Raw genomic sequence first — 26,517 nt, 5'->3', positions numbered from 1 at the left:
ATGTGTAAGGGCTCCCTCTGCTTTTACGCAAAGAATACCAAGGGATTTTTGTTTTGCTTGTGATGAGTGCGGTCGTTGTCACGATGAGGAAATAGAGTACAGTTTCACTTTCGGTAGCTCTGAAACGGTGTGTGCAAGCGGCTTGCGCACAGAGTGGGGCTGCGGGGCTCTAACTACGCCACACAGTAAATACGCTAATCTATCGTTTGGAAAGATGACTGGCGATCATCCCAAATCTACAACCGAGGATGAGTACCCCCAAAACACCGACGGGAAGAGTCAGTGGAGGATCAGCAACAGCCAGGTCCCAGTCACCTCCCACCGAACCAGTTCCTACTCCCCGGCCTCGGACGACGACCCGAAACATCCGTTCCAGCAAAGCACCAGGAATGCGCATCTAACTCGGGTAAGGACAGAACTCAGCCCTGTTCCTGCTTGCAGCTGCCACGTACGAAAGTCCTGCCTCAAACTGTCTTAAAGGCACAGAGGGAGTAACATGACTAGGTTTGCTCTCTCGCCAGTCTCAAATGTATAATCCCACTTCCCTTTTACTTCAAGATATATCGCTCTCTGGTGGAGTTTATATATTTGATTAAAATGACAAAAGCTTGCAGCCGCAGATGCTGGAAATCTGTTCGAATTATTTTTTATGCATATACTTAATATTTTAAATATAGCAGTGCTTATTTTTGACGTGCTTCAATTTTTAGAACTATATCCAATTTAAACAAGACCTGGTATCCTGTTTTTTTTGTTAGGGGAAAAGTTATTGCGCAAAACACACAGGGCCCACATTTAGATTAAAACAAATGTTTTAATGTTAGAGCCTTCCGGGTTCTGGGCACTGCTCACATTCCAGGCTCCTGTGTGGGGAATTCCTTCTCTAAACCTGTCTGTCTTTCTCTTCACTGCACTCCTCAATTCTTATAAGACACTTGTGCAAACTTACCTACCCTACTGTAAATACGAAACAGGTAAGGCAATGTGTTTGGAGAGAGGTACCGAATTAATATTTCTAGTCGATCACTTTTTATTAACTGATCTGAAATGTTAGCTGTGTTGCTCTTTCCACAGATCCTGCCTTCTAGCAATTCTTTATTTATTTCAGATTTTTGGTTTGGTTTACCTGACCAAATATCTCCTTGTCAATTAAGATCTTATAAAGTACCTTGAAATATTTCAGTACTTGAAAGACACTGTAAATATAAGAAAAGTAATGGTCCACTCCTAAATACCATTATAGAATCATAAAACATGGAAATAGAGTCTTTGGTCCATTGAGTGTGCTGACCATCAAGCACCTACTCACACTAATCCCATGTTATTCTCCCCACAACCCCAACAACTCCACCCAGATCCTATTAACCACAAGACATGGGATGTGGGAGGAACTAGAGCACCTGAAGGAAACCCATGCAGTCACAGGGCGAATATACAAACTCCACACCAACAATACCAAAGGTCAGGATTGAATCTGTGTGCTGTGATTCAGCAAGTCTACCAGACTTGCGCTGTTCTGCCCAAATGGTCATCATTTGATAGACCTACTGAGTCAGTGACATCCCACAGGTGACTTAACTAACTCTGCAATACACTGCTTTGGGTGATCTATCCACAGTAGGTCTTGTTTTCCTTGATCTATCCTCAAAAGTGTTAATTCCCCCAAACTAACAATAAAACACCACAGATAGCTTGGCTTTACTGCAGAAGGCCACATAGTGTCATACAGCACAAAGAGGCCCTTCAGCCCAACTTGATAATAATGACCAAGATGTCCATCTGCTAGTCCCATTTGCCTGCATTTGACCCATATCTAAACCTTCCCTATCCATGTACTTGTCCAAATGTCTTTTAAATGTTGTTACTGTTGTCATCTCCCAAGATTTATTACTAGATGGTGAGCAATAATGCTACTTACTTGCAATAGGGTGAATGTAATTCCAATATCTAGAGTATGAATTTGATTGTAATCATCAACACTTACATACAAAAAAATTGTGACTGTGCAGTATTTTAAAAGGTAATTAAAGCTTTATTTATACAGCATGGTAACAGGCCCTTCCGGCCCAACGAGCCCACACTGCTCAATTACACCCATGTTAACCTACTAACCTGTCCATCTTTGGAATGTGGGAGGAAACCCATGCAGACACGGGGAGAACGTACAGACTCCTTACAGCACGAGAATTGAACCCTAATCGGTGGCGCTGTAGTAGCGATGTAGAAGAGACATGATAGGTGCTTTATAATTGCAAGTCTTTCTTGCTTCTTCCATAGTTAGCTTTGGTGATTCTTGCAGAGAGATTACACCAATCAAGTTCAGCCTCATGGACTAACTTACCAACGGTCACTGTTCTTGACGGGTAACACAACTGGCCAAAACTATCAAAGTTCAGTCCGTTTAGTGAAGACTACTGATCCAATTGTCAGAAGCATGGCAGTTCCAGCAAAAGTAATCCAAAAATCTGGTGTGTGTAAATTTAACAAACTGTTTAAATATAAGAAATACCAAATTGTATGCCTTCAGTTAAATGTAACTCTTTCTGCAAATAGTACTGGCATCACAAGGGAAAATATTCAAGTAGAAAGAACTGAAAGTTCACACCAATGGAAGGAGTCAATCACAGCTGATATGATGAAAGGTCATCAGCCTGAAATTTTAGCTCTTTTTCTGTATCCACAGATGCTGCCTGATCTGCTGAGTTTTTCTGGCATTTTCTGTTTTCATATCAGTGTCGGCTCTTCAATTGTAGAAGTACAAAACTACTCCTGACATCCTGCTCAATTGGATGCTTTTTGAGAAATAATTGCTTTAATATACATTTCCTTTGGGAGGCAGGTCATCTAAATAATACACTCAGTTCTGTGCCTCCCTGCCTGTATCTATCGCAACAGTTGCAGGGAGCTTTGTAAAACCAAAGAGCCTAACTTGAAGTCATCAAAGACTCCCATAAACAAAAGGAACTGTAATCATACTTTAGACTTGTGATGACAGTTGGAAAATACCTAGGTTATTGATATTTTGTACACTAGGCAGCCTGCATGCTAATTCAATTAAGACTGTCACTGTAGGTATGTAATAGTTTGACACAAATTGGAATGTAATCCCATACAATAAACCAGATGGCATCATCAGAAGCCAATAATACAGAGATTTATCAGTCAACCTATTCAGTTGTTGAACAGTACCACTGTCATTTCCCATGATAGGTGATGCTGTTTTTTTTTCTCTCAACTTATGGTTTCAAAGGTATTGTCTGTTCATGGTTCAATAGTTAGAATAAGGGTAGTTGAAGTTATTGAGAGTCTTAAAAAAAAACAACTCCAGAGAACTATTTGATAAAATTCTATATTCCTCCTTTAGTGTTCCTGAACTTCCAGAGTACTGCTGATTTGCTAACTTATTTAAGGGTTAGGGTGAGATCTTTCTTTACTGTTCTCTCCAATGAGAACCTCTCCTGTCCTTTGTCCTTTTCAATACTACAGACATTGGGGAGGCCCAAGTAAAACTAGGTTGAAACAACTGTCACACTTGGTGATTAAGCAGATTATTAAAATCTACCCACAATAATAAAGGTTTTTTTTAAATGGAAGGAATTTTAAGAAATTAGCTTCTTCATGTGTCAGTCGGATCTCCTGCAATTCGTTGAGTTGGGATTTGCATATACCAATAATTATTCACTGCTTTATTAAGCCCACATTGAAATGTAAACATCTCTCTGAGATGTGCATGCAGACTGCACCTGACCGCAGCTGGTAAAATTTATTCCAAATATTTGATATCATGGTCCTTGATTTATTATTAAATAGTGTTAATCTACCATTTATATTTCATGGACTGTTTTATCAGCAATGGTTTACCAGTCACAAACTGTAGGTAAAGTTGTATACAAAATAACTCTGCTTCACATTGATTTGTTTCAGGGAAGAAATTTAAACAGTGATTCAATGGAGAATTCTACCAGAAATGAAATCCAACTTCATGCAACAACAGACGTCAGTAGCTGTGAAAAGAACACCTTTGTAGACCGTGAACAAAGGAGACCCACAAGATACAGTAGTGATAGAAGTATGTGTGTGTTAGAGGATCAGCCTACCTTGTATTGCCTCATAGGTCCTTTTCCATATATATAAAAGACACACAAGGAACTAGAAGCAGGAGTAGGCCACCTGGTCTCTCAAGCCTGCCCTGCCATTCAACATGATCATGCTGATCTACCCCAGGCCTCAACAACTCCTCTGTGCCAGATCCCCATAACTTTCAATCCCCCAATCTTTAAAACAATGAAGTCCTTCCATTTTAAATAGGGGAGGTAATAATGCCTGCAGAATTGGAATAATCTCATTTGTTTCCCAATTTGATTTTATTTCCAATGACTATCACTTCTATATATGCATTCAGTACACTATATGCAACATCATGATGTTTCTTCAACCCCATTCATAGCATAATATTTAGAGTTGATTGTTTAGGTTTGGATATGCAAACACTCAATGGAATTTTACAATTTCTATTGGGGTATGAGTTGCAGTGTGTGGTATTAAATGTAAGAATGCCACCATGGCTCATCATAGTAGTTGAGCCAAGTGATAGTGGGTCCAAGACTCATCTGAAGGCATCATTTAGATTAAAGCTTCAGTGTAAATGTGAGTGAGTCCATTCTCAAATAAAATATTAAACTGTGACCCTATGTGCTTGCTCAGGTGAATGTAAAAGATTCTAGTGTACATTTAAAATTTCCAGTCCCAAAAGTGTGCTTCACTCAATCCAATTTAAACAGATTAGTTGGTTATTTCATTCCTGTTTGTGGTAATTTACTGGCAAAGAAAATAATCCCCAATCAGTGGTACTAAAATGTCTACGTTGTTATACTCTGCTTTTTAAATTCACTCTATTGAAGACAGTGTAATGAATTCTGAAGGCAAAGACCAAATTGCTGACACTACTGTGTAGTATAATAAGTACTACTGATTGGGGATGATTTTCTTAGCATTTGTGATTGTGTTTGCCACCATGACTATAGTGATTTGTTTCCTTATTTACTTTTGCCCAATAGAAGCTTGAATGAACATATCATTAAAGGTAAAGGATATCACAATGTGTACAATATAACATCATTATTTTTTGTAGGGTTTGTGGGGCTCACCAACATGGGCAACAGCTGCTGTGTGAATGTCCTTCTGCAGATTTTGTTTATGACTCCTGAATATAGAAACTTGATTTTGAGGTGAGTTCTAGTTTTGTTGACCTTTGCACTTTTGGTTTTAGGTCAAATATTATCTTGTGTTTTAACTCCAACTAAATTTTGCAAATTTAATTAATGCCCATGTATTTTAACCATGTACATATGTAGTGTCTGCAGGCTCTTTGTTCCTTGAACTATCAACAAAGATTCCTTTATTGAAGCTAGTCATCTCTCAAACAGCAGCAATGAACAGGACAACAATGCATCAAAAGTCATACCACATGGTACACTCAGTTCTTAAAGGTACACATACACACTACATTTCTTTCCCCTTTTCAAAAATAAGTAATGGCCCAATGCAAATCATTAAGTATTTACATGCAAAACTACTAAACCATCAGTTAACTATTTACAAATTATAAGTCACTAATTATTTACAGTGGCACACATACATGCTTGTAAATTTAACCAAACAAACTCACTCTGTCCTTGTCTCCTCAACTACAAAGTCTTCACTTACAAAGTGCACTTAACATCTATGAATTATCTACTTTAGGCACTGATGAATCCTTATGGATCACCCCTCTCGATAGACTTAATCAGATCTCACATCCTGTTCTTTAATCACTACCTGCGCATAAATATCTTTGTCACCATACATAACCATGTTTATATTATATAACGTGTTCTAAACTTAACACAGGCTAATAATACTGCACTACTACAGTAGCAACAGTTATACATTGTATTTGGTATACTATTGGATACATTATACTCATAACAATCTCTACTTCAGTTCTTTCTTCAGGCTCCTCAACTTTGTCTCAACTTTCACTCCCTCTTACATCTTGGCACTCACTCAGACTTAACAGACACCAGACTTTTTCCTGCTCTCCTTTTAGAAGTCCTAAATTTACTGCCTCTGATTTTTTTCCCCCCTCAATTCTGCCATGCCCATTTCCATCCTGGCAATATTGTCAGGGTAACATTAGTAAGTCCATACCTACTGTGACATAGTTTTGGAGCTTTAGATTGGCTTCCACAATGTAGACAAGAATCACACTATGCTCTTCTTCAGAACTTGTGCAATCACATTTTCTGTGCCAGATTCAGTTGAAATAATTCAGCCACAGCACCTCATGCTGAGTTTTGCCTTTCATCTGGTCTGTGAACTCTTGTAATGGCACAGCCATTGTCTAAAACCTTGGTAAGCTGGCTGTCTCATACACTCAGAACTGATTAGTCTCATCAGTTGATCTACTTGCTATCAAAGTTTGCAAATATTCCCATTGCTAAATGGGAAATGACCATGCACAATTGCCCTTGATCTAAGTGGCTGGTTAGGCCAGATCAGAGTCAACCACATGGGCTGATCTGGAGTAACAAATAGACTGTGTCAGGGTGGCGGATTTCCTCTGCTGAAGGACATTACTTACCCAAATGGATTTTACAAATGAGCTGATGATTCCTAAACCCAATTGATGTTTTTTGACTCAATTTAAATTCCATGGAGTGAATTGAGTTGAGATCTCTTAATTACTAGTCCAGGTCTCTGTCCCACTAGTCCAGTAGTTTAACCATTGCACCACCACCACCATACACTCACTGTCTCAGTGTACTTTATTTTACATAGTGCTAACTAGTGGCAATATTGTGTTCCCCTTACGATCCACGTAGAAAGTCAGTAAAGTAGTGAGCACTTTCTCTAACTACATAATATAATTTTCCTCTTTGATCTTCCCTAGAGTCATAGAGAAATGCAGCACAGAAACTGGCATTTCAGCCAACCCAGTCCGTGCTGATCATCATTTCCAACTAATGCCAGTTTCCTGAGGTATTTTCTCTGGTTCTTAGAAAATGCATTTTGTTACAACCTATCTCTGCTTTTGCAGATTGAACTATTCTGCATTGTTGGGTCATTTTTCTACTAATAACAATTACAACAAAATATACTGATGATAAACTTGGCTGACAACTAACACTGCAGGCTCCAGTCGTACCAGCTGCTAGGCATTAGTGCTACCTACTGGCATGTGAGATTTGCCAATTCATGGTTTGTTTTACCTTCAAGATCTAATTTAACTTAGCTCAAGAAATTTAAGGACTACAGCAAACCACTGTGGGTACTTTGGTTATAATTACCCACAGATTTGTTAAGTAATTTGTATCTAATGCAAAGAAGAAGTATTTAAGATTATAATCACAGTCTGTCCCTTAGAATCTTGGAGTGATTGCGATTGTGGTCTTCTTCTGTTCTGTCCTGTTGACTGCACACTCTAATCCCATATGTTATCTCCTTGATCTTACCTGGTATCAGTCTCCTGAGCTCTCTTGCCTGGTCGTTAGCAAATACATTTTTTCATTTATTACTAGTCCATCTCTTCTTTGGCAGATGAATCCAGTTTTAATCATCCTTATTTACTCTCTTGCGGAATGAGCTTTTTCTTGAATGATATCCTTATACATATTCTGTAGAGTTCTGCAACAAATGTCACTTGCTGCAGCAACAAGGCCCTGTGGCTATTTCGGTCACTACTTTGTTTTATTTCTTAAGCAGTGTTTTGGCCCTACTTTGTTTCAAGTGCCAATTTAGCTGAAAATTCTAATTTAGTGTTCAGACTTTCACATTCTGCAAGTTTTAAACATAATCTCATTTCAGCACATTCTTTGCAGATAACATTATTTTTGACTTAACTGACCATCATGCTTTGCTGCTTGACTTTGCAATGGAGTTAATACAACATTGTTCCATGAGAGAAACAGTATTATAGCACTCGGTCACATCAAGGACTCTTGGAAAATCGGCTTATACATATAAAACATTTAAACATTTTACTATTCATTTAAGCTACTTCATACAACATTACTGCTGTTTTCTTGGCCTGAGAGTATCTACATCACTTTTGAGTTACAGATTTCAAATTCATAATTTAAGACAAAAATCTGTTTGCACAACTTTAAATTCTAGGGCATAGGGAAAATCAATTGTGTAACCGTTGTATTTGCTATTCATGTGAAATAGCAGCATTTTTTTATATCAATGAGAGAGCATCATCTAGTATGGTCAGTATTGTGTGGTGATATATAATTGTCGCAACAGTTTCATCAGCAAACATGCAACCAAGACAGAGCAGCAGTGACCAAGGTTTGACTTCCAATTTCTGCTGAGGCTGACAATCTGAATCGGGCTCCAGCAGAGGTAATTGCTATCAGACCATTGACCCAGGAAGGAAGTATCACCCATGCCTCCTGTTTCTGATTGCATTGCTGCAGTGGGCATTGTATTAGCATAAGGGATACTCAGTTGTTTTGGTCCCTTGTTAAAGGTGTCAACAAGAAGGCATTCTGAAAACTGCACCTAATCACATCCCATATCAACTTAGTAAAATGTTCCAGCATCTGCAAGGCACTACGGAAAGACCTGCATCACCTCGCAGCATTATTCACTGCTTGTGGTTAAATGACATAAACAGTAAGTGTACTATTAGCATCAGCTTTGATATTTTACTTCCCTGTTGAACGTAAAGTCTGTATTTAAAAAAGATAGATAATAAAATGATATTAATTTGAACCTTGAAAGTAAATAGGATAATTTAAATGTATCCGTCAATACATTTGTAGCGAAGTTTTCATGGAATAATGTCTTGGAAGAGTACCACCACCACGCACATCTTCCCCTCCCCCCATCTCTCTGCTTTCGGCAGGGATCGCTCTCTCTGTGACTCCCTCGTCCACTCGTCCCTCCTCACTGATGACCCTCCCGGCACTTATCCCTGCAACCGCGCTAAGTGCTACACCTGTCCCTACACCACCTAGACAGTCCTTCCAGGTGAGGCAGTGCTTCACCTGTGAATCCAAGGATGTCATTTATTGCATCTAGTGGTCCCGGTGCGCCCTCCTCTACATCAGTGAGACCCGACACAGATTGGGTGACTGCTTTGTCGAGCACCTTCGCTCTGTCTGCTGTATAAGCAAGGATCTGCCTGTGGCCAGCCACTTCAATTCCACATCCCACTCCCATACTGACATGTCTATCCACGGCCTCCTCTACTGCCACATTGAGACCAGATGCAGGTTGGAGGAACAACACCTCATATTCCGCCTTGGGAGTCTCCAACCTGACGGCCTCACCATCGATTTCTCTAACTTCTGGTAACCCCTCCCCTCTTCTCCCCCCTTTTTTCTTCCTCCTTCCCCCCCCCCATGTCTTCCCTCATTCCTGTGGCCCCCTCCCCCCATTTTTCCCCTTCCCCTGCCCTCATGACCTGCCTATCCATTCCCCACGTCCTTCCCTTTATTCCATGATCCACTGCCCTCTCCTACCAGATTCCTTCGTCTGCAGCCCTTTGCCTCTTTTACCTATCACCTCTCAGCTTCTTACATCCCACCCTCCCTCAACCACCTACCTTCCCCCTCTCACCTGGACTCACCTATCACTTGCCTGCTTGTGCTCCTCCCCCTCTCCCAACCACCTTATTCTGGCTTCTGCCCTCTTCCTTTCCAGTCCTGATGAAGGGTCTCGACCCGATACGCCGACTGTTTATTTCTCTCCATAGTTGCTGCCTGACCTGCTGAGTTCCTCCAGCACTTCTGTATGTTGCATAATATTATATGAATGCTTTGCAGTGCCCTTAGACCATGGAAATACAGCCCCCCTCCCATCTAATGGTTTCTTAACAGCCTATCATCCCTGTTCATTAATTTTACTTCCTAATGTTATTTTCACCCTTGTTTGTGTTCTTCAGTAGATTGTGCTGCATTTCCAGGGCTTATTGAGTTAATACATTAACATGCTGCACCACGACACTAGTGCCATGCTTGTTGGTCCATTAATCAAGAGTAGAACTTTGTGTATTTAGTAAATAAAGAAATATATGCAGAATCTCTTTGCTCCTGGGCTGCCACTCACAGAGCATTATTTAACAAAACATGAGTAAAGGAAGACTGTGAAGTTATAGTGCAAGTGCATATAATTGTAACTAATTTAGTAGTTTACATATCTACACATGTTTAAGATTGGAATTTTACAAAACAATGGTTCAGCCACAACTGGAGGATTGTGTCCATTCCTGGATGTCACTCTTTAGAAGTGATGTAAAGGCCTTAAGAGGGTACAGATTCCAGGGATGAGGGATTTTAATTGCATGGACACTGGAGAAGCTGGAGTTGTTCTGATTAGAACAGAGTAGATTGCAAGGGGGTCCAACAGAAGTATTTAAAATCATTTAAGATCCAAACAGAGTAGATAGAGATTGTTCCCACTGGCTGAAGGATCAAGAACCAGAGGAAATAGCAAGGAGGTGATTGGACAAGGAGCCAAAAGGGGAAGAATCATTGTATGTAGCAGTTGGTTGGGATCTGGAATGGAATGCACTGCACTACATTGCTCTTGAACAGAGCTGCACAGACTCGATGGGCCAATTGGCCTCCTTCCCTGCTGCAAATTTTCTATGATCTGCAGTTACATTTAATGTATGGTATTTATAGGCTATAAAAATATTGGGTGGTATTTATTAAAAATATTAAGGAGACCTTTAATTCAGAATGTCACAATGCAAATCTACTCAAAGAAGTGAGATTAAGAAATCTTACAATTTAAGTATACAATACTGTGGATAAAATTATCTGTTCCAAGAATTATGCTGTGGAATAGTAAACAAGATATCAACTTTAAAAAGGAACTTGACTGAAACTGTAGCCAGATCCCTAAATTCAATTTCAATCAGCAGTATAAATCCTTAGAGCCACTGCTAAACTAAAAGGATGCCAGATTTAAGTTATATTTTGCAATAGATGTAAAGTATTCCTAATTGTGTAAGATACTTTATTTCTGCATTTATTTTAAGTGGGGGTTCAACAGGATGCTGAAGAAATATTTCGTTTCATCTTTTGTCTGGTACAAAATCAGTTGGAGGGGACAGACTTTGTAAGTACTGAAGAAATGTATTGACCTTTATAAGTTGCATGTTAAAACAAGCTGCACTGAACACTCAAACAAATATGGAGATGGCTGGCCTTTTTCTTTCCAAAATTTCTTCCACTTTTTGTAAAACGTTTTGGCAGAACCTGATTTCAATGATATTTTGAGTATCAGTAAATTATTCAGTAGTGGAGAACATCACTCCCCAGCCCAATGCTATCCCAGCCACTGGTTCAAACTTATGCCCATTAAGCAAGTTTCATCTGATGCTGGTTAGGAAGGGAAGTCTGTCTAACTCTTCTCCTTTTATACCTTGGTCATTGACCTTTATTGTTTTCCCCTCTCCCACCACCACCCCCAGCCAATTTTCCATTCTTGGTTCCTCGACATAATCATTATACCTCATACCTCTCTGCTTGACTATCTCTCTATAGAGAAAGGTTTCCTATATCTGTCATGAAGGTCAATGCTCTTCTAATCAGTAGCAATTTTATTTGATCATTTTGCAAACAATAATTCACTGCTGAGACAGCAAAATTCTCTTGTTTATGAATGAAGTATATATCATGTGTACATGCAAAGAAATAAATGCAACCAAGAATGAAGTATTGTAACTGTTGTTTGACCACAAGTTCATTTTATTTTTTGCATTTACAAAGAACACGGGGGTATACTATAGAATGAAATAGAATCTCATGCTGATCACACCCAGAAGAACTCAGTTGAAATAGGCATGATATAACTGATGGCATCAAAAGCAATGAAAGTAAATGATTATTTCAAATAATAACAGATGGTATAATCAATCAGATGATAGGCATGGGCTGTTCTTCCACGTAATTCACAATATTTTACCAATGAAATGCAGCTATTTTCTTTTAAGACCTCCGATATCTATATTGTTTTCAGTAAATATAGTGACAGATCAATTATTTTCTTTTTTTGGTGATCAAACTTTATAGATTGGAGCATGTACCCTTTGTGGAATGCACATGTATTTTAAACAGGACTCAATGATAGTCTGTTCATTGAAGATCATTCTTTGGCTTCTCCCTATAGGAATTCCATGTAATTGTGGTTGAGATCAATCAGAAATCAATATGTTTTGGTCACCATTGTTAAAGCCTGACAATTTTTGCATTGTTTCTTTAGATTTTTAATTAAATGTGGATTAGATATAGTTGTGTAGAGATTCATCTGCACACATCAGATATTCAGACACATCAGTATTACAAGATGAAAAATTGCAATAACCAACTTTGCAAGTGTTTCCGCATGACTTAACAACAGTCATTAATTGGGTACAGACTTTTGGATGTAAGCAGCACAGCTGGTAGAGTTGCTGCCTCACAGCTCCAGTGATCCAAGCTCAATCCTGAGAACAGGATTGAAATCAATGAATGCTGTTCTGCATTTTGCCGTAGGTCACAGATGTTAATAAACTTTTCATCATAACTACTGAGGAATATACAAGGTGCCTCGAGTGTCTACAAAAAATCAAGCAGACTGGAAGCATGCTGACTATCCCCATTTCTCTATGTAACCCTTCAACAGTAAAGCTTGAGAATATAGTAAGTATTTTTTAATCACATTTTCATTGGCAATGCCTTGTTTTAATGATTGATCTTGTACTGACTCTGTAGACCAATTCATCAACCTGAAAAGGAAATCAATTCTGATTTGATTTGATATCTGGAGTTGGAACAAAATTCTGATTCCAGTCTTGATTGGCCGTTTCTGTAGTGTGGTTCCCAAATTTTGCCAGTTCAATAACCAAGTATCATTATCAAGAATGATGGCTGAATCTGGATCACATTATTATATCATTGATGACTGAAATTGGTTAATTATTTGAATGAATTCTAAAATCCAGACAATATAATAATTTAGATTGATTTCAAAATAAGCATTAATATAAAGGTCATCTTGTAACAAAATGCACATTTGCATACTTCCAAAGAAAATCACCTATTAAGATGTGTTAGAAAAAAGGCTGTTACCTCAAAAACGTAAATTCCTTGTCTCTGAATTAATGATTTCCTAAAATGTAAAGAAATAACGTGGATGTTTTATATCCTTGACAGCTCAAATATGTTGAGGAACAACCTGTGTCGATAATAGCCATCCTGCCCAATGGTTGATGAATTACATTTTAATTATGAAATACAAATAGTTAAATTGGCAATGTTAAATTTCTTTTATCCAAACATATAATCTGAAGTAGAAGGGAGTACAATATCAAACTACTTACACTATTCCAAAGATTTTGTTTAAAATGCACTGTTAAACATGGACTATTCAAGCATTCATCACATTTTTGTTTTGTGAATTAGTGCTGCTTGACTTGTGTCCTCAACTTGTTGCATTCGGTACTTATACTTCTGCTCCCTTAACCTGCAATTGTTAATGACTTAATCTTTTCTATTTGATTCGTGTCTTATTTCTGTAAAGTGCCATCCCATTCAAATTTTCAATTCTGCAAGTATTTAGTTTAGAATCATGGAGCACAGAAACAGTTCCTTTGGCTCGCTGACTCCACACCCAGACCTTGAATCACATCTGACTCGAGCGCTCAGACACACAAACCCTTCACTAATCCTGTTTTCTCCCCACATTCCCAACAACTCCCCCAGATTCTATCTCTCTCCTACACAATAGGAGCAATTTACAATGGCCTGTGAACCCTACCAACCCACACTTCTTCGGGATGTGGGAGGAAACTGGAGTATCCAGAGAAAACCAAGCAGTCACTGGGAGAATGTGTAAACTCAACGCAGATGGCACCAGAGGTCAGAATTAAACCAAAGTCATTGGAACTGTGAGGCAGCAGCTGTACTAGCTGTGCCATGTAGAATCTGATCTCAAGCTTGATTTTTGTTTAAATAAGAAATGCATTCTGAGTCAAAAGATATGGGGAATGTAGGTCCATAAATATACGGGGAGAAAACCCACTTTTAAATGTTGAATATAGTCTATTTCTGCTTTCATTCTTAATTTGTTTCATTACATTTCTTTAATGTCTCCTTTTTTTAAAAAAAAAAGTAAACTTGATATTTCCTTTGTGATGGGTGGAAGCAGAGAGCAAGAGTTCTCATTTAAAACTGAATATCTTTATTTTACATTTAAACAGGAGAATTCTCTTGCCACCTTCTTTGAACCCCAAAAATTGGATGCTGGTAATATGTGCTACTGTGACAGATGTAGAAAAAAGACAGTCACAATGAAGGCAAGTACTGACCTACAAAGTCTGATTTAGAAGATTTAACAATTGTATCAAATAGTAAATATAATACTTGTTACTCATTTTTATCAAAAGTGCAATGTAGCTCTCAGCTAGATTTTTTTTGCATTCACTGGAACATGAAAATTCTTAACAATTCAACTAATTTTGTTAATATTAACAATATCTTTTTTCTCTTCACAGAGCTACGGTGTGATTTCTTATCCACAAATACTGTGTCTACAGTTGAAACGCTTTTACTTTTCTACAGATTGGGAGAGAACAGTGAAAAATTATGATTTTATGGAATTTCCTGAGACCTTGCATTTGAAAAATTCTTGGGAGGAATCTCACAGCCAAATGGTGTGTTTAATGCAAATTCTATGCCATCTTTCTGGTATTCTGCAGCTCTGAATACTTCCATTTCCACCAATCCAAATACTGTCAACGCATTCAAGCAATTTACTGCTTGTGCAGTCACTTCTGCTGTTTCCGAGAACCTAACTTTAATTCTTTCTTACCATATTATATCCCCATCAGTGACATCATCCAAAGAGAGAGGGTAAACATTGGCATACAGGCAATCTGTACACTTGGTATTCAATTCAAGCCACAGCTGAGTTTGAAGCCCCTTATCCCATTCATTTGTGAAATCATTTGCATCCACCACTGTAGTATCTTCTACCTCAGCCCTCCCTGCTTCCTTTGTCACATCCACATAGAAATAACCACCTTCTTGCTGGCCTCCTGTTCTTTCTTCATTGGTACAAACTCTGCCATAGGTGCTGTTCAGTCTCACTAACCCATCACCCAGTCCTTGCTAATCCCATAGAACGTCCAAAACTTTCATCCTTGTCCTATGCCCTCAGCCTTTTGTTTACTTCCTGGTCAATAGATCCTTCATACCAAAACCATTCATCACCTTCAGCTCTCCGGAGTACATAGTTCTTTGACTCCAGCCTTATGTGGGCACATCTTTATATCATGACCCTCAATCACCCTCTGGAATACTCTCCTCTTTCCATTTTGCCAGCTCTCTCCCCAAAACCTTCAAAACCTACTTCTCCAACGATGCCTTTTGATTGCTCTTCCTAATCATTCTTTCTCCTTTGTCATGTTTGTATAGTGGCTTGTGCAGTTTTTTGCCAATGCTGTTACATATCTGCTGCTGCTAATGGTTTGCTTTTCCCTTTGCAGAACAAGTTTCAGTACCGTCTCATGTCTGTGATTGTACATGTAGGCAGTGCATCATTTGGTCATTATTATGCTTATATAAGGAGCTTCCCAGAAATGGAGTGGTATTGCTTCATGGATGAATGTATCAGGAAGGTAAGTGTTAGTAGCATTACACTGATTCATTGATTTATAAGTAAAATTATTGATTGGATTATTCAATTCATCAGTTTAGCATGCTTGAGACTGGTTATTTATGTAAGATGTCTTCATTCAGGACTCCAACAATGCCATTCCAGCTAAAGTCAAACTACTGGTGGCGTATAACACGTATGCATTTTTCTCATAGTTGCCACAAAAATATTTAATGATATATTTAATGAATATGATTTCTATTCCACAAAAGGAACAGTGCTTATAGTGACATCATTAGTTTGCTGAATCCATGGTTTTATTGTCAGTGTTACTTTAAACTTCCAGCTGTACTAGTTTTGTGCATTGTGGATTATGCTAGGTGATGTCTTTAGAAAACCTATTCCCCTCCCCTATTGTATCCAACTTCTTACAAACAAATCACAATGTGTGATATAATCTTCAGAAAGAACAGCTATTTTAATGTTTGGTCACGTACTCAAAACTGCAATATTTCAATTGCTCATGAAATAAGGAAGTAAACGTGATTGACTCCGAGTCCAACACTTGCCTCTCAAGAGTATTATATCAATTAGCTAGCATTGCTGTTATACCTGGATTTTCATATTGTGCACATTGTTTTGTACTACTAACTATTATTTATCTCTGATAGGCAACATGGGAAGACATAAAAGAAACATTTGGGTCTTCACGGGGATGTTCAGGACGAAGTGGATGTCAAATGTATGTTGTAATGCATTCCGTTAACTCTAACTTTGGGATTAGTGCCAAATTTAATTGCAGATCTAAAACTATCTCAGGATTGATACTGAAAGGCCTGGATAGAGTGGACGCAGAGAGGATGTTTCCATTAGTAGATGAGTCTAGGATTGAGGGCACAGCCTCAGAATAAAAGGCTAAAACTGAGATGAGGAGGAATTTCTTCAGCCAGAGGGTGGTGAATCTGTGGTGTTCGTTGCCACACAGGGCTGTAGAGGCCAAGTCATTGGGTGTATTTAAGGCAGACGTGGATAGGTTCTTGACTGGTAGGGAGAATTAAGGGTTCTTGGCAGAAGTTGGGAAAAATGGGGTTGAAGAAAGAAATCAGCCATGACTGAATGGCAGGTAGACTAGATGAGCCAAATGGCCTAATTCCTCCAGATCTTATTGTCTTATGATTATTTAAACTTTTTTCACAGGAGGGAACAAAAGCAAAAAATGTATTGTATTTAAAACTATAAGATATCTTTATTAGTCACGTGTATATCGAAACAGTGAAATGCATCTCTTGCATAGTGTTCTGGGGGCAGCCTGCAAGTTCTGCTACGTTTCTGGCACCAACATAGCATTACCCACAGCTTCCTAAACCATATGTCTTTGGAATGTGGGATGAAACCGGAGTACCCGGAGGAAACCCACGCAGACATGGGGAGAATGTACAAACTCCTTACAGACAGCGGCAGGAATTGAACCCAGATTGCTGGTGTTGTAATAGTGTTCAACTAACCGCTGCACTGGAAATCTGAAATAGAAACAGGAAAATGCTGGAAATATTCAGCAGATCAAGCAGTGTCATGATAAAATAAGCTAAAATGATGCAGTTGTACTCCTGGCCAGCTTTTTTGTTTATTTACCTGTCATATTCCCATTTTCTTTCACCTCTTTCATCATTTAATCTCTATCACAAACCTCTCATTTTGTTTTCTCCTTGTGTTCTCCCTCACTTTTTCCTGCATCTGAAAAATAGCTTCATTTCTATTTTTTTTCCCAGTTCAGATGAAATGCTGGCTTTTATTTTCTCTAACAGATACTACCTGAATTGCTGAATATTTGCATCATTTTCTGTTTATACATTTTAAAGTAAAGGGTATTTAAGTTTTTTTCAAAAGGCATCAAAATAACAATAACATAGAATAAATGCTCTGTATAGAGATTGCAAATGGTAGTGAGATGTCACTGTTAAAATCCTAGCATTCCTTATCACAATAGCACTAAGAACTGCAGGAGTTAAAGAAGGCGGCTCACTGCAATTTTTCCGTGGACAATTGATAATATACATTAAATGCTCATCTCAGCAGCAATGTCTGTATTCCAAGAGTGAATACATAAATGTTTGGTGTAATCATTCAAATCAGCCTTTGCAAAATTGCCTTTTCATCATGGAGTGAAAATTATTTTTGAATTGTTAAGGTCCAGAACTAATTATTGAATGAATTTGGTCAAATACTGTATCTGAAAAGCAAAAAACTGCAGATTCTGGAAACTGAAATAAAAACAGTAAGTGTTGAAGGTACTCAACTAGTCTGGCAGCTTTTGCGGAGGTAGAAACAGAATTAATATCTTCGGTTTATGACCCTTCATTTGAATCAGTCAAATATTTGGCTTTCTTAAAGCTGATATAGGCATGGAGGACACCCCCTCAATTTGGTGTCAGGTTTAACATTTAGAATCTAGCCCCAAAATGGTCATTGATAAATTTGAAACATGCACATGTAGCAAGTCCTTACTTTTCAATGCAAAACACCATTGCTGTTTTCTACTTGCTAGCATTGGATAAATTTTTAAGCCAGCACTAGTACTTCCCATGCTTCCACCATCAGAACATCCTATCCCTGGACTGAGATCAAATTTTGGAATTCTGATGCAATAGTTATGAATGCACAAATCTATGAGTTCCCGTGTATTAGCTAACTTTAATGGTTTTTATTCTACATAGGGGTGGAACAGCTTATCTTCTATTTTATCGTAGAATGGGGTGATCATTTCAGGTGAGTCACTCATTACTAAAGAAAATATACAATTAATTCCTTGTTTTAAAACAAATTAAACAATGGTCTTGCCAAGTAACTTTGCAGTTATTCATCTCTTCCACCACATTTGAGTGCATGTATAGTATAATGAGATTCTTTTTGTTACAATATATAAAACAAAGAAACCCTTCCTGAAAGTGAGGGGTATAGTACCATACTGGTTAATTAGCCATACCAACAGCCAGAGTTCCTGTTGTAGATCCATAAATATGAGCTTTGGTACCACCCTGGCAGATGGGGAATTTAAATCCAATTGGTAAAATAGATAGACACTTTTTAAAAAAAAAAGTTAGTTTCAGTAACAGTAAGCATGAACCATTGGATTGACATAAAACTTGTGAGGTTCATTAATTTTCTGTCAGGAAAGAAATCTTGCATCCTTACCAAATCTGCCCAATATAGGATGTCTAATCCACCAAAATGGCCCCTAACAGCTGCTTCAGTTGAGAGCAATTTGGGCAAAAAAAAAATGCAGTGAACACCAAGTCCTGTAAATGAGTAATAAATTTAAAAACCTAACCCATCTGGAGCAAAAGATCAAGCAGTAGGTTTGATGAGCATCTGGCCATGAGCACTCATTTCCATTGGTCAGTTTAGTCTAAAATTGGCCTTATAAAAGATATGCTTTATATTGTATCAAATTACATGTATTTAGCAATACTGTTTACATCTTCATTAATTGTACAGCAGTTGCTAATGAGAATAAAGCCCTGTTTTATATTTGATTGTTGCATATTGATTTTTCTATGGCAGACTTGTAAAGATTCCTGTGCTTACATTAGCCTCCAGTGTTTCTACCGATAGACCTTAGGAATGTTGCAATGGGGAGCATTGTTACATTGAGCATTTTATTGCTTCATTGTAATTGGGGTAGCAAGGATAGTGAGATGAAAAGATCTCTACACAAAGAAAAGAAAGGAATGGACAAGTAAGGAGTTCTGGTTGGCAACTTGTCTTGGGTTAATTCCTTCAGAGAATAGTCTTTGCAAGTTACTCAAACCAAATGACATTGCCACTGGATATGTAGTTTTAAAATAAAAAGGAAGGTTTGCAGAGAGATCATTTCATAGAACTGCAATTTTAGCATCGATATACAAGTAATGTCACTGCAAAATGTTAAATATTAAATGTAAAATAACACTGGCATAAAGGCCATGCATTGAACAAAGAACAACCAAATAAAATAATTTACCTATATTGGGGCAGCAGAGAAATAAAATTGACCTAAACATTATCATGCTGAATTTACTTCCAATTCAGCATCCTAGACAGCTATTCCATCTTGAAGATGTTGACTCTTGTCCTCTGTCATCTTCTTTGAGAGATGAGTTTTTGCCTTTATAGATTTTCTTCAATTAAAATTTGAACTTGCAGGCTTTAATAAACTCTTAACTAATGATTTGCCAAATTGAAATAAGAAAAAAGCACAAAGTCAAAACTTCAAATTACAGGCTTTCTAACTTTGAAGCACCAGTGATAACTTTCACACTAACCAAAAGAATAGAACAAGGTCAGTGTAATGATCCAGAAGGATTGTCAAATTAATTTAGTGTTTCATAATTCAGCTACATCTATACTAGTTTCAGAAATATATATTTTAAATTGTAACTTTGATTTTTCCAAGTTTTTGCTAAATGTACAAGATTTTCCTTTTTTGTAATGGAAACCATTCTGATTTGATTACAGCTAAAATGCAGCAGACCTGAACATAACTATCAAGATATTGCAGAATTTTCATTACTTGTTGACTGTCTTTTTTAAATTAAAACTAAACAATCATAATTTTAAATTAGACATCAGGATGTCTACAGTGCAAAATCTTCAATGGTTCTGATATTACTTGTTGTCTTATGCTTCTAAGTTGAGTAATTTAAATCTAGTATAATTTAAAATTAGATGACAAAATATCTGCAGAGCAGCATTTTCCAATGGAATTCTCCAGGGCTGCTCTGAATTTGTTGGAATCATTAGGGGCAACAGAAAAAAAGAAATGTCTGACTTTTGTCGGACTTTCAACCCTCCAATTATTAAATTCTGGCTTTGCAAACATCCTGGTCTCCGGTTGTAGCCATAGTGCACAATTGCAGCCTGTGCAATGAGTCTGCCTCATCTGCGAACAATTGCAGTCACCATAGCCCCACAAGATACACTTCTGTCCCAGATGGTCAATCACCAGACTATCCGCCCCGGCCATAGGCTTGTTGACAGTTCCTGGAAACAACTAGGACAGTACCAACTACTTAAAAGGAGCAATCTGTGATATTATCAGACTGAAGCTTGTGGGTACTGGGACGAGTGCTGTGGGAGCTCAGTTCCCTTTTTGTCTGCCTGATTCTAACAGACAATACAGTGCTGGACCAGGAACCCAATGCTGGTCACGTGGATCGGAACAGTTGCCTGTTTCAGGACCAGAGATGGTACCAGGCCCAGGGACCAGATCAGTCCAAATCTAGCTCTAGATGCAGGTGCACAGTACTGGTGGGCATAGGTCTGTCACAGTATAATACTTGGGTACAGTGTTGGTGGGAACAGGTGGGTCATCATTTAATATTGGGGAATAATGCTACTGATTGGTTTGTCACTATTATGGCTACAAGACTGGTAGGCTCAAATTGTCACTTGCTGGAAATGAGTCCTGGACACTGTATAATGCTTATATTGGTAAATGCAGGATTTCCCTGTAGCACTAGGCTACTGTACTGGGGAAACAGGTCTGTTACTATAACATTGGGTTACAGTACAGGTGAACACAGGTCTGTCACAGGAGGGCACTGTCACTATAACATTCGGGAGTGCATGATGATTGATGATTTGAAACTCAAATGGTCAGTAAGTGTGGTAAAACCTAATTCATTTCCAGCTTTCAAAAAGGATTTATAGAAGCACAGCTGGGGAGAGTAGCAATTGGGGCAGCTGTGAAGTGGGGGGGGGTTGCAGTGGTTGGGGGGGTAGGGCAATTGAGGGAAAGGAATGAGGAAGGAATTGAATGAAGAGGGAGGTGAGAGCCTGAGGGAGGCAATTGGGGAAGAGGATACAGACAGAGAGAGGACTGAAGCAGGGAGGAGATAAGGGTGTGTGTCTGTGTGTGTTGTAGGTAGGTGTCTCTTACACCCACTTCGTGTTCAGCCTGAACCCTTTCAGTCAGCATAAGATGAGTCAAGGCCCACAGAGTAGCACACCCAGAATTCCTCTAAAAGTTTAAGTAAAATGGCACAGGTACAATACAGGCACTAGAAATACAGCGTAAAGTGATACAAAATTACTGAAGATTACATGATGTAAGATACTACAACTATTGTACATTAATGTGACTTCTGTGCTTTACATAGCTTTAACCCTTAACTGTAACTGTGACATCCACATGTCTCTTACTCTGAAGGCAATTCATTTGAAAGAGCCCATCTGCAATTGTGTACAGGTGATCACCCCAGTTGCAATTCCTTTGCATGCTGTACTCATTTTTTAACTTTAGATGAACACTTCACCCAGATGATCGCCCAGAGGAAAGTATGCAGGGAATCACCCAAAATAAAGTAGACAGAGGATCACTCAACTTCCTTCAAGTTGCTAAAGTTTACCCCATATCTTATTTTAGGATGTTAATTTTACAATAAAAAAAATGACACCCACAACAATTTTATTGATGTAATCCCAACCACCCCCTCCCCACTCCTTTGTACCATCAACATCCTAATTGTTTGCTGCAAGCCTGTGATCTTGATTTTCAACTATTAGCATAACAAAATTTCTTTGAAGTCTATTAGCATTCTGAAAAGTTACTGAATAGGGTTTTACTCTTGTGATTATTCTGTTGTTTTCTATATTCAAAGGCCATTGGCAACATTACCATACTGTGCCATCTTCATTACTGTGTTGCCTTGTAAATCTTTGTTAATCACCACACCTTGGTGTTCAGAGAAGCCTTTTTATATTTGCATGAACATGTTTTTCAGTATTTCCTCTAACCTCATGGTCTGATTGAGAAGTTCACGAAAGATTCTTAGTTCCTTTTGGTCGATATTTAGGTCATGTTAATTTACCATAAGTTCAGAATGTACTTGCTGAAGATTTTCTCACTGGTGGTCCAAATGAGCCCATGTGTGCTTTGAGTGTGAGTAAGTACATGTGTATGTGTCTGTGCCAAGTCTGTGACGTAGAGCTTGATTTCCAATCACTTCCCAGCTGGAGGCACCACTATCCCGGCTGCAGTTCTACATGAATTATCATCGCACATTTTCAGATCCTTCTGTCCAAAGCCACTCTTGTGACTGGATTCATTAATATCTCAAAGAGAAATGAGTTCCACTTGTGGGCAGTGTTACAGAACTTGGTTTTATATTCCACCATAATAATATTTGTTGTTTGTCAGCACATGAATAATAAACAGGCTTCTGGCTGATGACTGTTACTTGGATTACATTTTGAGTCTGAACACAAAACTAAAACCAATACTTTTTCAGTTATATTTTGAGAAATATTAAAAACTGTAAGTGACTGAATTAATTTTGAATTTTTGTATATTCTCAATTATAAGAGACTTCATATTAGAATCTGTAAAATAAATTTATAATACCAATGACTAAACTTGTGCCTAGTAAATCAGTTGTTACATTTTGTACTTACATTTGGTGAACTTTAAATGAATATGATGTTTGATTTTTTTTTTGTTGTAGACGTATGATGGACTTGAACACTGATTTTTCAATCTTTTTGGAGGGCAGAATATTTTCCCAAGAGTAAACCTTAAATTGTTGTGTTTTTTTTTTACAAACACTCTTTTTAAAAAGAAAGTATTTGCTAGTATCTGTCATATTACTTTGGCCTGTGACCAGTTTGTACAAAGCTCATGGCTTAGCCTGAACACTAAGTTAACATTGAAACCTTTCCACTAGCACCTGGTTTATCCCAAACAGCCTTGAAAGGTTGTGGGAGGGAGTGACTGGGTTATGGAAAATGTCAAGATTGCTTATGGCTTTCGCACACTACTACTGCTTAAGTGAGAATGCTGTTAAACACTTGGCACTTAAGGCAATATTCCTCCTCTCTCATCCTATGATGAGGCTCTCCATCTCCACCAATACCCACTCTCCTTCCCACAGCATCTTCCTATTCAGCTGCAAAAGATGAAACATTTGCCATTTCACCTTCTTCCTTCACACCATCCAGGGGCCCAAACAGTCTTTGAGGAGCAGTGACTGACTTGTACTACTTTCAATTTGGTGTACTGCATTTGTTGTTCATCGTGGGGTCTCCTCCAATAAAGAAATCAACCACAAATAAGGTCACTGTCTTCCAGAACACCTCCTTTCGGTCTGTAAGTGTGAACTAAGCTCCACCCCCCACTCTGGCCTCTCTGCCTTCAGCCGCTCACACTGTTCCAATGAAGCCCACAGTGAACTTGAAGAGTGGGACCTCATCTGCTTAACCACATTACAGCCATCTGGGCTTAGCACTGGGTTTAGCAACTTTGGATCATCAGCTATTCCAGCCTTTTTATCTCTCATTACAATATTCATAGTATTTACTCATTTCTTTTGGTAACTTCACATTTCTTCACCTTTGCCCAATTACACTTCCTCCAGCCATAACTTTTGTGACTCCTTTCACCTGGCATCACCATGACTTATATCATTTAATCTCTCCTGGTCTCCATCCCCCTTCCCTTTCTTCATCTTAAATCTTGTTTTACCTTGTTTCTGATAAAATGTCAACAACCTGAAATGTTAAATCTCTGCCTTCATAGGTCCTTTCTGATCTGTTAGAGAATATTTCCAGCACTTTGTTTTATTTTCTTTTTCCAGCAGATGCAGTATTTTGCCTTTGGAAGAGCAAGAAGAAGTTTGCTGATTCTGGCTGAATACTAAATACTTCAGAATACTAAATCCGTAGTATCTTTCCAGAATACTAAATCTGTAGTATCTATGTATCTAGGGGCTAGAGTAAGTATGCATTTCTATGAACTGATTCTGCAGCACCGCTTGATTATCTTCCCATGTGAAATGGTTAAAAATTAAACTGTAATTGTGGAAAATTTAGAGAAATTGCACCTTACATGAAAGGTCAATAACTTGCATGTTGAGCCTGAAATTATATTGTCTTGTCTAAGGACCTCACTGGCCTGGGAATTGGTAAATACTGAATAGAAAAAAATAGACTAAAGACACTTTAAGCCTTTTGCATCCATTGTAAGGCTAGGAATTTAAGCAAAGCAGAGATTCCAAGCCCATACAGCCATTCCTTGATTCAGTTCATTTTCCTGGAAAATGTTTAATTAAATGAAAATCAGTAAATCAAAAGCTCTGGGTGAAATGCGGTATTATATTTTGGTACACAGTGTTCCTATGCATGTAGAGTATTGTGCTATTTGTTATAATTAAAAATAGCTGAGAGTATCAAGGACATGTACTCTAAAGTGTTAGTTGTGTTACAGTAAAAATTTGTAAATCAAATGCCTGTAAATCAAAGAATGTCTATAAACACTAAATCCACTTCCTGATTTTTGTTTAAAATGTAATTTTTTTCATTCAACCATGACACATTCCTGGTGAACATATGTTGCAACACTTTCTAGGTCTTTGATTCATTTAGAGAGATGGTGTATTCTGTCAGATTGAAGCTGGCAAAATAAAAAGTATCTCTTTAGATTGCATTAAATTGAATCAGTACTGTGTTGTTTTGCAGAAATTTTGTGAATGGTTTCCAACATTCAACCGAGCAGTCAAAACGAATGACAAAACATCATGTTGACAGGATTAGCTTCATTGCTAAATTCATTTACTGGCAGATTGCAAAGCAGACTTGCTTCCACCTGTATGCTTAAATAAAGCAGCAACCTGAATGATGAAATCCACTACCTGCTTAAACAAACCAAAGTTAAGTTTAGTGGCACAAGTTCCTTCAAAATCAGTATAAGTAAACTTCAAAGCATGAAATATGTTAGTAGGTTAATTGGCCACTGTTAATTATCCTTTGTGTGTAAATGAGTGGTAGAAAATTGGTAAATTGGTTTATTGTCACATGTACTGAGGTACAGTGAAAAACTTTGTTTTGAATGCCATCATTACATCATTGCATTGAGGTAGTACAAAGGAAAGCAAAAACAATGCAGAATAAAGTGTTAGAATTACAGAGAAAATGCTGTGCAGGCAAACAATAAGGTGCAAGGTCATAATGAGGTAGATTGAGGTCAAGAGTCCATTTTACGAGGGAACTGTTCAATAGTCTTATAAGTGGGCCAGAAGCTGTCATTGAGCCTGAGGGGATTGAGAATCTGGCGGGATGTAATGGGAATGTGGGGAGAGTAAAGTAGGATTTGTGTAGATGTGTGCTTGATTGTTAGTATGGACTCAATGGGCCACACAGCCTATTTCTGTGCTGTATGGCATTCTTACCCCATGACCATCATAAATATTCCTTCTCCACTCTGAGCGGTTATGGGTCAGTGGTTCCCAGGACTCAATGGGGATGCTGAATATCTTCAAGGAAGCTTTGAGCATATTCATGAATGTTTTTCCTCCATTTCCCACATGTCTACTCTCACTGCCACACCCCCTCACCTCTCCCCAGCCAGAACAGAGGTAGACTTCCCTAGTTCTCACCGTCTCACCCTCCTAGCCCCAGCATCCAGTATATCATCCTTAACCACTTCCTCCAGCTCCAACGAGCTTTCCACCACCAGCCATATATTTCTCCCTTTCCTACCTTCCCCTATTTTTTTTTCTCACAGGTACTACTTTGTGACTCCCTAGTCCACTTATCTCTTCCCACCTACCCCTCCACGTCCCCTGGCACTTTCCCCTGCAACAGTAGGAGGTGCAACATTTATCCTCACACCTCCTCCCTCACCACTATATGGAGACCAAGTGTAGACTAGGTGACCATTTTGCAGAGCACCTGCACTCTACCTGCAACTTGAACATCCAGTTGCACGTTATTTCAACTCCTTTTCCCATTCCCACACCGACCTGTCTGTCCTTGATCTTCTTCAGTGCCATGGTGAGACCAAACACCACTTCTTATTCTGCTTGGTTAGCCTACAACCCAGTGGTACAGAGATCCACACTCCATGTGTTCTTT

The 26,517-nt window shown here is 38.4% G+C and overlaps 1 protein-coding gene across 1 annotated transcript; it reads left to right on the top strand.

Moving 5' to 3' along the window:
• Positions 1 to 25,085, top strand: LOC127571511 (ubl carboxyl-terminal hydrolase 18-like). Its single transcript, XM_052017937.1, has 12 exons — positions 1 to 406; positions 3,925 to 4,069; positions 5,132 to 5,228; positions 8,513 to 8,658; positions 11,033 to 11,112; positions 12,531 to 12,677; positions 14,237 to 14,332; positions 14,531 to 14,689; positions 15,524 to 15,655; positions 16,305 to 16,375; positions 18,348 to 18,399; positions 20,128 to 25,085. Exons 1-11 carry the CDS (start codon positions 215 to 217, stop codon positions 18,388 to 18,390), a joined length of 1,308 nt encoding a protein of 435 aa, XP_051873897.1. The 5' UTR covers positions 1 to 214; the 3' UTR covers positions 18,391 to 18,399; positions 20,128 to 25,085.
• Positions 25,086 to 26,517: the final 1,432 nt, after the last annotated feature.

The sequence above is a fragment of the Pristis pectinata genome, chromosome 6 (genome assembly GCF_009764475.1).
Source record: "Pristis pectinata isolate sPriPec2 chromosome 6, sPriPec2.1.pri, whole genome shotgun sequence".
NCBI classification, from domain to species: domain Eukaryota; kingdom Metazoa; phylum Chordata; class Chondrichthyes; order Rhinopristiformes; family Pristidae; genus Pristis; species Pristis pectinata.
Note: the sequence above shows the minus strand (reverse complement) of the source record. Positions and strands in the feature narration are given on the sequence as shown.

Coding starts and splice junctions, on each gene's coding strand:
- LOC127571511 (XM_052017937.1), top strand. CDS start 215: ATGACTGGCGATCATCCCAAATCTACAACCGAGGATGAGTACCCCCAA. Junction 12,678..14,236: donor CAGTAAAGCTTGAGAATATA/GTAAGTATTTTT, acceptor ACATTTAAACAG/GAGAATTCTCTTGCCACCTT. Junction 15,656..16,304: donor TGGATGAATGTATCAGGAAG/GTAAGTGTTAGT, acceptor TATCTCTGATAG/GCAACATGGGAAGACATAAA.